The sequence below is a fragment of the Colias philodice genome, chromosome 14 (genome assembly GCF_061535455.1).
Source record: "Colias philodice isolate Cphi_HAF_F1 chromosome 14, ilColPhil1 Martin Lab GWU primary, whole genome shotgun sequence".
Lineage (NCBI taxonomy): Eukaryota > Metazoa > Arthropoda > Insecta > Lepidoptera > Pieridae > Colias > Colias philodice.
The window spans coordinates 11,484,040-11,498,272 of record NC_143099.1 but is presented as its reverse complement, the minus strand read 5'-3'; the positions used below and the strand labels follow the sequence as shown (position 1 = coordinate 11,498,272).

General features: G+C 31.5%; 1 protein-coding gene across 1 annotated transcript; it reads left to right on the top strand.

Moving 5' to 3' along the window:
- Positions 1–848: 848 nt before the first annotated feature.
- On the top strand, positions 849–13,760 carry LOC149483082 (circadian clock-controlled protein daywake-like). Its single transcript, XM_089703203.1, has 6 exons — positions 849–939; positions 4,471–4,576; positions 6,401–6,514; positions 11,539–11,669; positions 12,382–12,537; positions 13,312–13,760. The coding sequence occupies exons 1-6, from the start codon at positions 885–887 to the stop codon at positions 13,461–13,463; spliced, it is 714 nt and encodes a 237-aa protein (XP_089559329.1). The 5' UTR covers positions 849–884; the 3' UTR covers positions 13,464–13,760.
- Positions 13,761–14,233: the final 473 nt, after the last annotated feature.

The following is a 14,233-nucleotide window of genomic DNA, read 5'->3' as shown; positions in this document are numbered from 1 at the left end:
TTTTTATGCTATGTAATAGATACAGAATAATCTATTCCAAGTTGAAGAACCTATTAAAAATATTCTCTGCCTCCTTGGAGATAAATTCACAAATTGATTTTAACCAACGTTGACAAAAGGACGGAAGAACCCAATTTGTAACGCATTGTTTTATCTTGTTAAGTATAATCTTATTATGATTAATAGGTTTTACAAAATAGTCGATTAACAGATCCTTATGTGGAACCGAATACAATAGACGAAGATCAGCCAAAACAATCATAAATAATAGGAAACTTGGCAAAAAGTGCGGCAAAAAGGTTAAAGCTGTTTCGATGTTTTGCAAGCTACAGGAATATTTGTTTTTAGGAAAATTGTTAAGTGCCTGGTATGGATTTTTTTATAATATTTAAGAAATATTTCTAGCATAAAACGCATTTCTCCTTGGTACTTGCTGCAAAATTGGGTGCAGAACCAAGGGTCCTGAGTTCGATTCCCGGTTTCGAAGAAGAATGCAGGTAGGGCACAGAAGGCTGACCACTTTCTTATAGAAAATTGATTAGCGAAACAGTTGTATAATGCATCTGCCCCATGGAGAGAGAGGAACAAAGGGACACTCTACTTTACTGAATATATTTCAAAACATTTGTTCTTCAAGAAAATCATATATTTAGGGAAATAAATACTTAATTAAGAAAATTGAACATAACTTATGTATTTACAAAACAATGTCTTTAACTCTTTCGAAGATCAAGGCAAAAGATAGACATTAAATAAAACATCCAGTTCAACCACATACCCGTAGCATGAATGACAGTGACACTGGCGTGACGTCACAGCGAGCATATAAGTCAGGTTTCTGAGCGGCTCTCATCACTACATAGTGACAACCTATATTATACAAAATGTTCCGGGTGTTGTATTTACTTGGACTTTTTTTAAGTGTAAATAGTGCTGCAGGTGAGTTTTATTTATGTAAAAGTAACTACATAGTTAGTTGTGAAAAATCCTGGACTTTTTAGTGCCGGTAACATTAAATTCGGGATAGGAACATGATGATTTTGGCAATTTATTGAAGATAGAGCCGGGAAATCTTCTCTCGTAAAAATCTAATATGTATAAATAAATAATATTTGTTAATCTGTACCTGTAAAAGAGTTAATTTGTATGTACTAAAAGTGTAGAAAATATTCTGGTGTTAACCTTTTCTTTTCTGTAATATTTTTGTTAGATTTTATTGGCTAAGGTCAAATTAAAAGTTTTTGTATAAATATAGATTATACCTAGGTATTCTATTGTATTTATTGTATGTGAATGTTTATTTTAACTTTATTAAGATTAACTAATCCTTATACATATACTAGGAGACCCAGAAAATTTTATTCCTGCGAATCCACTTGTAACTCCTATTCATATTCAACCTGAATGATATTTTTTATTTGCATATGCAATTTTACGTTCTATCTAATCTATTATATAGAGGAGTTACTTTGAAAGCTCATCAACAAAGCTTAATTGCAGTTGAACGATTCGTTTTTAAACGACGTTTAGAAAATCTCTATTTTTCATTTATTACTCATATTATATACTTTTTTTCGATAGCGAATAATATTATCTAGTGTTTGGTTTTCCGCGAGTATTTAGAAATAAGATATTTTAACGAATTTTAAACCCGATTTATTGAAGAGTGTGCGAAACGTCGGGAAAATAATATAATGAATAAATAAATTTATATTATTATATTTCAATTGTTTTCTACTTTGAAGTGATCAAAAACGATAGCGAATAAGGATGTGAATAAATTCCTGTTCATTATGTTTGTTTAATTAAATGCACTAAGGTTATAATATAATTAGGTATTATGAGAAATCCTGCGAACCTGATTCCAATCTAATGATTGTATCTAACTGCAATTATAAAATGTTTTAGAAGTTAATCAACAATTTAATATTCATATAATATTTAAATTTATTTCAACATTTCAATAATAAAAAAAATATTTTTGTATTTAGGATGCTAATTCGTATTCAATGTTACATATGTTAAGAAGCTTGTATTTAATTAGTACCTAAATAATATATTATGTATATATATTTATATAAGTAAATACTGAATGGAAATGGTTATTATATATATATATTTATATAAGTAAATACTGAATGGAAATGGTTATTATATATTATATATATTTATATAAGTAAATACTGAATGGAAATGGTTAATGAAAGAGAAATATAAATGTTTTAAATCATATTTTATCTCTTCAAAATAAAATCCCGCGAAGCTCATAAAGCGAGTTTGAGAAGAGTTTGATAATAAGAGTTTGTTTGTTTATTTGTTTGTTTGAACGCGCTAATCTCAGGAACTACTGGTCCGATTTGAAAAATTATTTCGGTGTTAGATAGCCCATTTATCGAGGAAGGCTATAGGCTATATATCATCACGCTAAGACCAACAGGAGTGGAGCCACGGTAGTGAAACCGCGGGGAGCAGCTAGTAACCTATAAAACACGAAATTATTCGTAGATAATACTACTACACAATATTATAACTTAAAGTTCATTTTATTTGATTTCTTATGACATTTTTAACTAAGATTTATTGAGAAGTAGGTATTATAATTATTTTAACTAAGAAGTATTTTAATTATTTTTACATTTTTGGAAAGGATAGTTAAAAAGGCCCATAATTTCGTTAATTTGAGCATGAAATATTACGTATTCTTGGACGGAAACAATTGCCTGTTCTTATCAATTATTCTTATATATTTGCATTTTAATTTATTAAGTCCAGTTACGTACCATTGAACATAAACTTATACAATGGTATATTACTTTAAATATGATTATTTTTGCGCATTTCATAAAAAAGGTAGGTATATAAGTAATTATTAGTTATGATTGACAAATGATAATTGGACAAATTAGTATCAATTTAATTTATTACATCCGCTAACCTTGAACTGCACCTGCACAAAAACTGCAGACAAATAATAAAAACTATAAAAATAATTTACAATAAATCATATACAAAATAAACTATTATTATAATCAAGTTATTTCTGTCTATAGTTTTTTGTTTTATTATAACGAGATGTTCTGATACAAACAAGTAATTATATAAATCTTCACTTAGGTTGGTAAAATATATGTATTATTAAATATCTATAAATAGATCATGAAAATAATAACAGTACAGTAAATTTAGTAAAATAAAATATAAGTTTATATTACCTGTAGAATGGGCCTTTATTATTATAGACTATAGTATTGGTTTTATTATTTTTATAATTGCCTCTGTTAATTTTTGAAAAGCATGAAAGTTTTACGTATTTCACCGTAATACAGGAAAGTTCGATCCTTGATTTTGAAGCACAGTCTGAAGTTTCAATGACATTCAAATTATCTTTTACTATCTTTCTATCTTTCTTTTGTGCAAAAAATTCTGTCAAATATATTATATTCTCTGAATAAATTGTATTTACGATCGATCCAGATTAATTTTTAGCGATTATTCCGTATTTTATATTCATATTTTTATTTGTTACCTCGATTTATACAATAAAATGTTACGATTAAAATTTTCAAGAAAACTGGACATTCTAAAATGTATTTATAATGTTATTTTCCAAGAACTACATTTATATTTATAAGGACGTAAACTTGAACAGCATTATGTGAACTTTATAATGTCATTTTAAAATTAACCTTGTTGGATTTGTCGAGGATTATTGTATAGGCACTGATCAAAGGTTGGATAGACAATGCTAAGAAACAGGTCTTGAATACGGAAAGGTTTTTATTAAGTTTTAATATACTTATTATTTATAATTACTAGCTTATCACGCGCGGTTTCGTCCCTTGCTAATGTGATGTTTCGCCGCGATAAGGCTCTATCACTCTCTAGCTTCGTAAACTATCTCCAGACACAAAAAAAATTGGTAGGTAGGTACGTTGCGCTGTAAAAGATAAACAAACAAACAAAACAAGCGTATATTAATATTTTTATTACTAGAATATATTAAATTGTGTGTATTTAAAAAAAACATAGACCTTAAAATAGAATTAAAGAAATGTAGAGCGGTTCACGCGTGATCCATTTCCAAAGTTAAGGCAAGCGATATTTTATGTTATACTAGCTTACCGCCCGCGGCTTCGCCCGCTTTGTCTAAAACCTAATACATTATATACTAAAACCTTCCTCTTGAATTACTCTATCTTTTAAAAAAAACCGCATCAAAATCCGTTGCGTAATTTTAAAGATTTAAGCATACAAAGGAACATAGGGAAATAGGGACAGAGAAAGCGACTTTGTTTTATACTATGTAGTGACATATACTACCTAGTTACAACTATGTTTATAACTTATGTTATTCTTTTATATATAAAGCCAATTATATACCTAAAGCTCTATACAATACTAAACTAATATTAGTTAGGAAGTTAGGATTTGTCTTTGTATAGCATTATTATAAACTTGTATTTGTTACAGCACCATTCATAAAGCCATGTAAAAGTGGCGACTCAGCCTGCGTCCTGGCGTCCGCCAAGGCGGCAGTTCCCTTCTTCCTGTCTGGTGTACCCGAATTGGGAATCAGGTAAATAGTTATTAGTTATATTATTTAAATGTTTTTGATATGAATAAGGTATTAATTATTTGCGTGTTTGCGTTTGAAACGTTGACGAGGAAGAGAAAATTATCTTATTATGATTAACTGATATTATGTCTGTTAATAAAATAGCTCGGAAACTTATATTGATGTGGTAAATAATTATAAACTTTTATATAATGTTTAATTATGTTGTGACCATAATATGTTTACACACAAGGTTAAAATGGCTTGATGTTGATGTTAATTTCGTTAGGAATTCCATTCAATGAAAAGAAAAATATGGAATTAATTGTAATTTCTCTTGCACTTTCTCTAACAATAATAACGCATTTCTCTAATTTATTTTTATACTTAAACTAGCGGTCCGCCCCGGCTTCGCCCGTGGTACATATTTACGATTTCTCTACATAAGAACCATCCTCGTACTTCAAGGAATATAATAAAAAAAGAATTATCGAAATCGGTTCAGCCGTTCTCGAGTTATGCGCTTACCAACACATTTTGCGATTCATTTTTATATATAAGAAGATGATAGTATCAAAGGTCGTTAAACTTAATACAAACGACTAAAGGCTAAATGGCTTCAGAGCATACTCGTCGCGAGTAAGGCAAACGGGTTAGTATCACCTTGAGTGGATAATCCTAGCTCACTTTACGACCTATATTTTTGCATTTAATCGAAATATTTATTGTTTTAATTAACCAAGTTTTTGTGACCTTAATTCTTATCTTTTTGAGAAACTAACATCCTTGGTGCAAGGGCAAAGTTGAGTCTAATTAGTAGAACAATATAAAAACAGAACTTTCAAATGTTTTATGTATAACTAGCTTCCGCCCGCGACTCCGTCCGCGTGGATGTCTGTCTTCCCGTGGATGGTTTATTTCTCCATTTTGAGTAACTCTGACAATAACATCTTATAAATATCTATTGGACTCAAATACGGCTAGGCCTATAATAATACCCAACGTGTGTTCGCTGTTCTACAGAACAACGTCTATGGATAAAACTGAAAAATTAAGATTATTTTTTTTCTTCGTATTTTTTCAGGATAAAAAGTATCCTATTTTACGCCCAGGATAATAAGGTATAATTATACCAAGTTTCATCGAAATCGAACCGTTAGTTTTCACGTGATGTCTTCACATACAGACAGACAGACAGACAGACAGACAGACAAAAATTTTTTTAATCACATATTTGGGTTTGGTATCGATCCAATAACACCCCCTGCTATTTATTTTTTTAATATTTTCAATGTACAGAATTGACCCTTCTACAGATTTATTATATGTATAGATAAGTGCATTTTTATTAAAAATTCAATTTGTAAACATCGAGATATATGTACTATTTGTAAATAATAATTAATTTATTATCTTATTGTAGATACTTTTCTACTTAAAATATGTGCTCAGCCACCGAAACAATATAATGAATAGTGTTTTTTGTATAAAATTTATTATAGGTAGGTACTTAATTATAATCAAGCTTTGATAATACATAATATATGTTTTCCTTATAGTTCAGTTCAGAAACATCCTCATAAAGTTTTTTTGGATATTGTTTATAAAATTTCTATGAATATTTTAACGATTTTAATTAATAATGTCCTATCATAATTAGGATTGCATCAGTGTTTCAAAATTTTTTGATCGATTTCTACACTGTAAGATATTCGACGAGTTATTGACAGGAAAATAGAAACACAAACAGTTTTTAACAGAAAATGGATTAGGAGATTTATTATTATCGATTGATTATTAAGAGAAATATCTTCAACAGATATTAAATAAATTCTTTCTTTACAGTCCCATGGATCCCATGCACATTGACGTCATCAAGAGTGACCAGGGCGGTTTGCAGCTCCTCTTCAAAGACACCATCATGACTGGCATCAAGTCTTGCACCTTTGAAACTGTGAAGTAAGTTACAAATGTCTATTGTTGATGTACATTTTATATTTAACGTGAGGACTTCTCAATTTAGGAGGGTTGTAAGGGTTATTAAGAATCCTTATTAGACTAGTGGTTAGTAGGTATTTTCAGTATATCCCCTCCGCAGTGGAGGAACCACACAGTGGCAGGTGTAAACTTTTGCGGATCAGTGTGGGGGCCACAGTGTGGTTACTTCGTGACCAAATACAAATCGTCTCTAAAATCTTATTAAAAATCATTCTAGTTCCCTCTAACCTACCGTGGTATATATACAGAATAGAAAGAGCTACCTATAGAATCACATGACTTGCCTATTTGGACTTGCTTATTTATCATGTATACTGTATATAATATAACGTACTAGCTATGCTCGCGACATTGCGTGGGAATCGTTAAGGATCAGTTTTTACCACATAATTTTTTATTTGTGCTCTGCTCTTATGTAAATTTTTAAATCAAGAAAAAATTATCGGTACCTAAGTAAAAAACCTTACGACTATGATTATTTTTTTCCTTTCCTTGTTTTGAATAGCCCGCGATGGCGATTGGATAACTTTTTATACGTTTCTGATATCGATATTAATATTATACACGTATTATTTATAATATGATTATATCTCTTGTGTCTTTGTGTGAATCTCGTTTTTATTTAATTCATGGTGTTTGTTGCTATGGCTCAAATAAAAACAGGTATTGTTAAAGTTTATCGGCAGAAATTTCGAAATATTCATAAGGATCAAGGCTAAAACTATCATTATAGAATCAGAATGTAAATATTATAAACATATTTTTGAATTAAAATTAGATAATGGTTTATTTACTTCGATGTGTTTCAGTGAGTTGATACTTAAATAAATATTTTATGCAGTAATAATAAATAAAGTAGAAGAAAAGTGCTATTACATAAATCACAATAGTTATCAAATACCTACTGCTGAAAGCCCGAGATGCAAGTGAAGCTGTCCCTTCTTTACCTAAATTATTCCTTCCGTTCCATCTGCCCATGGTAGTAATAAAATATGTTATGCATGCATATTTGGATGCATATTTGTACATTGTATCTATATCTTCGTCACAGATAATATAATTGTATAATACTAGTCTCCGTCTCCACCGATACTCGCCTCTGCGTTCGAAATTCTGTTAATAAAACTATTACGTGTGATAGTGCGAACGTGACCTTATTCGTGTAGTCTAAGAAAAATTAGCATTCCACATTTTCCTCTAACCTCAGCTGTCATTATAGTATGATGTAATTTAATAATGAAATCAATTAGAACGATGTAAGATTACGGGTTAATTAAAAGAAAATTGAACTACTATTGAAAGGTGTGTATTAAAGCGCTATTGGCGCATGTCATTTTTTGTATTTTAATAGAGATTGATGATAATTAGTTTAATCTGTCGCGTGAGCTCTTTATCCTGAATTCTTTCATAAATATAACAATGGTAGAGTTTGAATACATGTTGAAAAAGGAGGCAAAACGCTAGAGGTGTGTTTATGCCTTGATAATGTAGCCTAATTGGTTTAGTTTTCCAACCAAATTCGTTCATTCGTTCACTTTTTCTTTTAAGCTATTGCATATAGCTTCTATCGCGGGCCTTGAGCGCGGGGACCGAATCCAGAAATTCTGTAACGAAAAAACCTCACGCTCCCCACTCCGACGGGCACGGAAGTGTGGCTTGAAGGCATGCTATGCAATAGATTTACCGCGGCAGTCCCCGAATGCCACACGTCATTTTTTTTCATTTCTAAATAGATTTATATTTTACGGGTTTTAGTAAAAATATTTCCAGTTTCCTTACTTTACATCCTTTATTAAGTATTAAAGCTTGCTTTGAAGTAAATAAAAGCACTTATATAATCTAGGATTTTTAATTGTTCCTATGTAAAAGTAATCAAAATATACCATTATCGTAGTACCTATGTTTATATACCAATCATAATCTATTATTATATGTATATATAAAACTCAAAGGTGACTGATATAGTGATCTATCAACGCACAGCCCAAACCACTGGACGTATCGGGCTGAAAATTGGCATGCAGGTAGATGTTAGGACGTAGGCGTCCGCTAAGAAAGGATTTCTCGAAATTCTTGCGGGAACGGTGAAAAATGGGGATGTAAGTACAAAGTCGTGGGCGGAAGCTAGTCGACAGATATACGGACTGGATTTTACATTTTAAATTAAAGACAGCTCTCTTTTCATATTATGTAAAATTAAACGCAACAGAAAAAAACCCTATTATACTATTAATAAAATGGACATGCGCGAAGAATAATTGTTAACATAATTGGATTAATTGCTTTGTCATTTTGTTCGATACGGTTCTATCTTGATAACTTGATAATAATTTAATTACAATTCTTGCTAAACGCCGTAATTTCTGGAGATACCTGATTATGGATATTAGATTTGAATTAGTTGGGGTTTTCAAATTCATAGAGTTCAGAGTGGTACAGAGTAGGCAGGTACAGTCTATAAGTATTAAAAAAAAATATTTAAAGATTTAAATCGGTAAATGTTGGGGCAGTTTTTTTAAGTATGACTGAATAATTTTATTGACATACCTACTAACATTTTGACCAAGAAAAATTACTTAATTAAGTAGGTTATATCTATCCAAAGAATAACTAAGTTTATTTTTCAATAGGTGGAAGCGGTAAAAAATATATTTGTTGTAATTGAGTACCTAAGTAGTTAGGTATTTTTAAGACGCGGGTGTAATTTACTATGAACAATGATCATTATATTATAACGAACCCTTGAGGTGTATTCTTTAGTATGACACATCAAGGCTGACGACGATGCAGATGGTGACAAGCCTGCATGCATACTGCACTATATAAATATTGTCACAGCTTATTTGCATTTTATTGCATAACTATGTAATTTGAATAGTCTACTATTTACGTAGAATGTTATAACTTCATTCTATTGGTTTTAAGACTTGTCGCTTGCCCCGGTTTTATCCGGCAAAAAAAATGTGTGTAGCTTTATGTTAGTAAATTAATTTTCAAGATCGGATCCGAATATTATTCATATAAAATATACACTAATAGAAACTTTAAGTTATCTTACTTTAAGTTATCTTATCAAAATAATTAAAAGGTATAAGTACTTAATCTTTGTACATTGCCTATATTTTTTTAACAACTAATTTACATTTATTGATAACTAGATTTCCGCCCGCGGCTTCGCCCGCGTTTGCAAAGGAAAACCCGCATAGTTCCCGTTCCCGTGGGATTTCCGGGATAAAAACTATCCTATGTGTTAATCCAAGTTACCCTCTATATGTGTGCTAAATTTCATTGTAATCGGTTCAGTAGTTTTTACGTGAAAGAGTAACAAACATCCATACATCCATACATCCATACATCCATACATCCATACATCCATACATCCTTACAAACTTTCGCCTTTATAATAGTATTAAGAAAGATTAAGATTAAGATATTATATTAGATTTTCCCTCCAATATTTACGAGATAATATGAATATACTTAGTCGAGATAATAATATCATCCCAAACTAGCTAACCACAGACATGTATATTTAAGTAGACAACGCAAGTACCGCGATCTGTATGAAAACCAAGCGTGTCATATTTTTTGTACTGACCTTGACGCGTTATGACGTCACGAGCGCTTTTTAGTGATGTTAATTTCATTTTACGCTAAATCGATTAGGCCGCCACTCGCGCGGCGATTCTAGTATCGTCCTATCCCATCGAAGTAAATCGAAAGAAATCAGATCAAACTAGATCTATGTCTAAGAGGTAGTCAAATAAATGAATCGTAATCGATTACTAAATCGATTCAAGACAGAAAAATGATTATTACCATAGACAGAGGGATGATAAAATAAAGTTATAAACCTTTTAATATTCTAACAAGTAAACTAATGTGTTTTAGCTTTTTCTTACATATGCCCATTGAGTTACCATGTACTACGTACTAGAGAGGCCATCGAAAGAAAGTAATGAAACTGTCAATCAATCAATCTTTATGTCCCGTTGCATCGATCCATTTTCCTTTTATGTTCGGGTTACATGGAAAACTGAAAAAACAAACATAGTCTAAGCAATAAGGAGTTTTCTTAAAAAACTCCCAAGATGACACTTTAATTAATCCCTCAGTCCCGGAATCACAGACACAATAGAAAATCTATTGTGTCGCGGCCCGATCGGGCCGCTCGGTGGTCAATGGGCTAATGGCGTCCATGTCATAATATTTATTTTTAGTACCTTTGTATTAAAATACTTAAAAGTTCTAGGTCAAGTCGTATTAAATGACAAAAAAAATCTATGCCTTTTTTTCTGAAAAATTGTTCCTTCAAATTATCATTTTTCTGTTCGATTATAAAATCGATTAGAATCGAGAACTGTTGCATCAAATGAACATCACTAACCACAAAATTGGACAGAAAAATGAGAACAGAAAAATGAGAAGACGCTATTCATTGCTTGTTATCATACGACGCGATCTTTACTGTGCCAAGTAAAAGCCGCAATGTATTCCGAATCATTTCGTATGATTTGGTATCCGTGTTTGTCACGATCGTTTTCCACAGATATTCTTTATTTGATTTTAAAATAAATAGTGCATATTCTGATTAGAAAATTACTTACCGGTGGAAGGAAACATCTCTGCTAACTCGGCCACTCACAGCTGTGGAGTTTCTACAGTTTATAACGGCGCAATTCGGCATTTTAATTTATTCAGCTTCACGTCTTTCCTTGGCGAACTGCAAGCGCGGACTGAGTGTAGGCCAGCGTCAAGTAAGTTTCATAAACTTAGTTTGGACACGGGAAGTACATACACTCGCTTAGTCTATCTTGATACATGTCTGTGTAGCTAACTCTACCGTCTCTACTATAGTCTACATAGGTAGGTACATTACTACATATATAACATATACTTGTATACGTAGTAATATATGTATTATTATTAGTCTGTGATAATACTAACGAAACAATTTTATTTAAATGATGTTTTCTTTATTACAGACACGATCTGGTGAAAATGAAGCAAATAATAACGATGAAGTGTAACCTGAAACTGAAAGGAAACTACAAGCTGTCCGGCCAGCTGCTCATCCTGCCAGTCCAGGGAAATGGAGACTACAGCATCAATATCCGTAAGATAATTATTTAATAATGTTTTATTATTATTATTAATCCGAAATAAAATTAAATCAAATGTCCGACATGCTAAGTAAAGTACCTAGTAATTATTTTATTCGTTAAACACATTAATAGCTCAATGGTTTACATAAAGTATTTTTTGTAGTGTAACTTTTTTATCGGGGTTGGAAAAAAATTTAGTGTAACATTTTTTCGTTATGCGTGACATTTTTCCGTTACGCGCCATCTTTTTCTTATCCCTACCACGCGTGATTCGACGTATTTCTATTTCTGTAAAGTTGCATATAGGTACTAAATTATTTTTTGAAAAATAAGGTCATAAAGAAGTTTCACTTCTTACGTGTGTACACTAGTACACGCACACTTTTTTTATTGAAGTGAAACTTCTTTATCGGGGTTGTAAAAAAAATTTGTGTAACATTTTTTCGTTACGCGTGACATTTTTCCGTTACGCGCCATCTTTTTCTTATCCCTACCACGCGTAATTCGAAGTATTTCTGTAAAGTTGCACATAGCAAATTATTTTTTGAAAAATAAGGTCATAAAGAAGTTTCACTTCTTACGTGTGTATGCTAGTACACGCACACATTTTTTTTTAGTTTTATGACATTCGAATGCATTATAAACGAAAAAAAAAACCAAAAAAATATCAAATAGAACGGTCTATTTTTCAAGATGCACATTTTAACTTATTATAATTTACAGATGACATCGTGATCAAGGTGATCAGCGAGCTCACAACGGTGACAGGCGCTGATGGCAAACCACACTGGCATATCAACAAGTGGAAGGATTCTTATAACGTACAGACTGGTGCTTCGTTCGCTTTCGAGAACTTGTTCAATGGAAACAAGGTTTTGGGTACGTTCATATTTTTACGTACCTATTACCTACGTAGGTAGCTAAAAATAGATGCTTAGTGTAGTAATGAATATATTCTTAAAAATACAGTGAAACTTGGTTAAGTGGGACCTGGATAAGTGAGAAACCTCCATAACTGGAACTCATGCTGAGGTCCCAACACTTTGGCACTGAATTACCTCTGTTAGTGGGACGAGGTAAACCTCTATATCTGGGATTTGTTCTTTCGATTTATCATCATAGTTACCTCTATAACTGAGACAGCGAGTAAATTTTATATGCATAAACCTCTGTAACTAAGATAGGTAACATTGTTTGTGTAATTATTCTTATTCTACTTCTTCTAGTTAATATCCGTTTATCCGTTTATCTGAGACACTGGGTAAGTGGAATGCCTCTATAAGTGAAACGCCATTGCAGGTCCCTTGATGTCTCACTTAACCAGGTTTCACTGATGTCATATGTTCGTAATTTATGTTTTACCTACATACATGCTACATACCTACCTAAAACCAGGAAATTCTCATGGCAAGCCTGGAGAACAGTATTTTTTTACGTTGTGTAAATAATTTTGTTTAGTTATATTTATCCAATATTTCATTATTATCAATAATCCAAGCTTTAAAGCTTAACTTCGAAATATTGTCACAAAGTTAGTCCAATAGGTAACTACCTATTTTATTTCAAAGTTCCAAAGCACGTAAGTAGTTAACTACCCATATCTTGATTTTTTTAATGATATTGTCTATACTAATCCGATCATTATTCTTTCAGCTCAACCAGTACTAGACTTCGCAAACAGCAGCTGGAAGGATGTGATGCAAGAAATTGCGCCTCCCATCGTTCATGCTATTTTGGAGCGGATCGTCGCTGGAGTGGAAGCGCTGTACAAAGCTGTACCCGCTGAAGAACTCAACTTAGCTTAATTTTTTAATTATTTATATAATATCCGCGGCATTTTTAAATTAGCACATAAGACCCGTCTGGAAGGCGGCTACGAAACGAACAAGTATTATTGTATTTATTGTGATAACATTTCGTACAATTAATATAATCTTATTTTGGCTGGAACAAAATATATTTCCTAATTTAGGAATTAAAAATTCTCTTCTATTGTTAATAGGTTGTTTGGTTATTGTTGTTGTGCACTCAATCATAGACTTACAATATAGTAGATAATAGTTAAAATTAGAGGAGATTTAAATAAATAATAAAAAATAAAATATGTGTTTTAATGCCTTATAAATTCACCTACTTATATCAGACTTTTTCGTTAATATGCTTTAAAGCAGTAGGTACCTATTCCATCATTCCATGGTATAAATCTGACCAGGAAACAGGAACAGGATGTACTAGCTCCTAGCTGCTCTTTTCTTTACAACAATTTCCGAACTGCAAAAACTGTTACAATGCGGAATGCAATGATCTTACAATCCCTAATAAATAATAATGATCTGTCTGATCATATTATTCAGAATAAATGTTTGAATTTGCGTTGAAACATAATTAATCATAACTACTAACTAGTGGTGGTGGTAGTATAAATTCGAGCCTCATTTATTAAAAAAAATACAATCATTAATTCCATACACTAGGTATATTATGATATATTATGTAATATGCACATGCGAAATTTTCTTTTCAAATTTCACCGCGCAATCTCAAAACAGATTAAAATCACATCAGTCGACAGATT

Bases quoted from the DNA above. Each gene is read 5' to 3' on its own strand.
- LOC149483082 (XM_089703203.1), top strand. From the start codon at position 885: ATGTTCCGGGTGTTGTATTTACTTGGACTTTTTTTAAGTGTAAATAGT. The intron at 940-4,470 runs GTGAGTTTTATT...TATTTGTTACAG, and splicing joins AAGTGTAAATAGTGCTGCAG to CACCATTCATAAAGCCATGT. The intron at 12,538-13,311 runs GTACGTTCATAT...TTATTCTTTCAG, and splicing joins CAATGGAAACAAGGTTTTGG to CTCAACCAGTACTAGACTTC.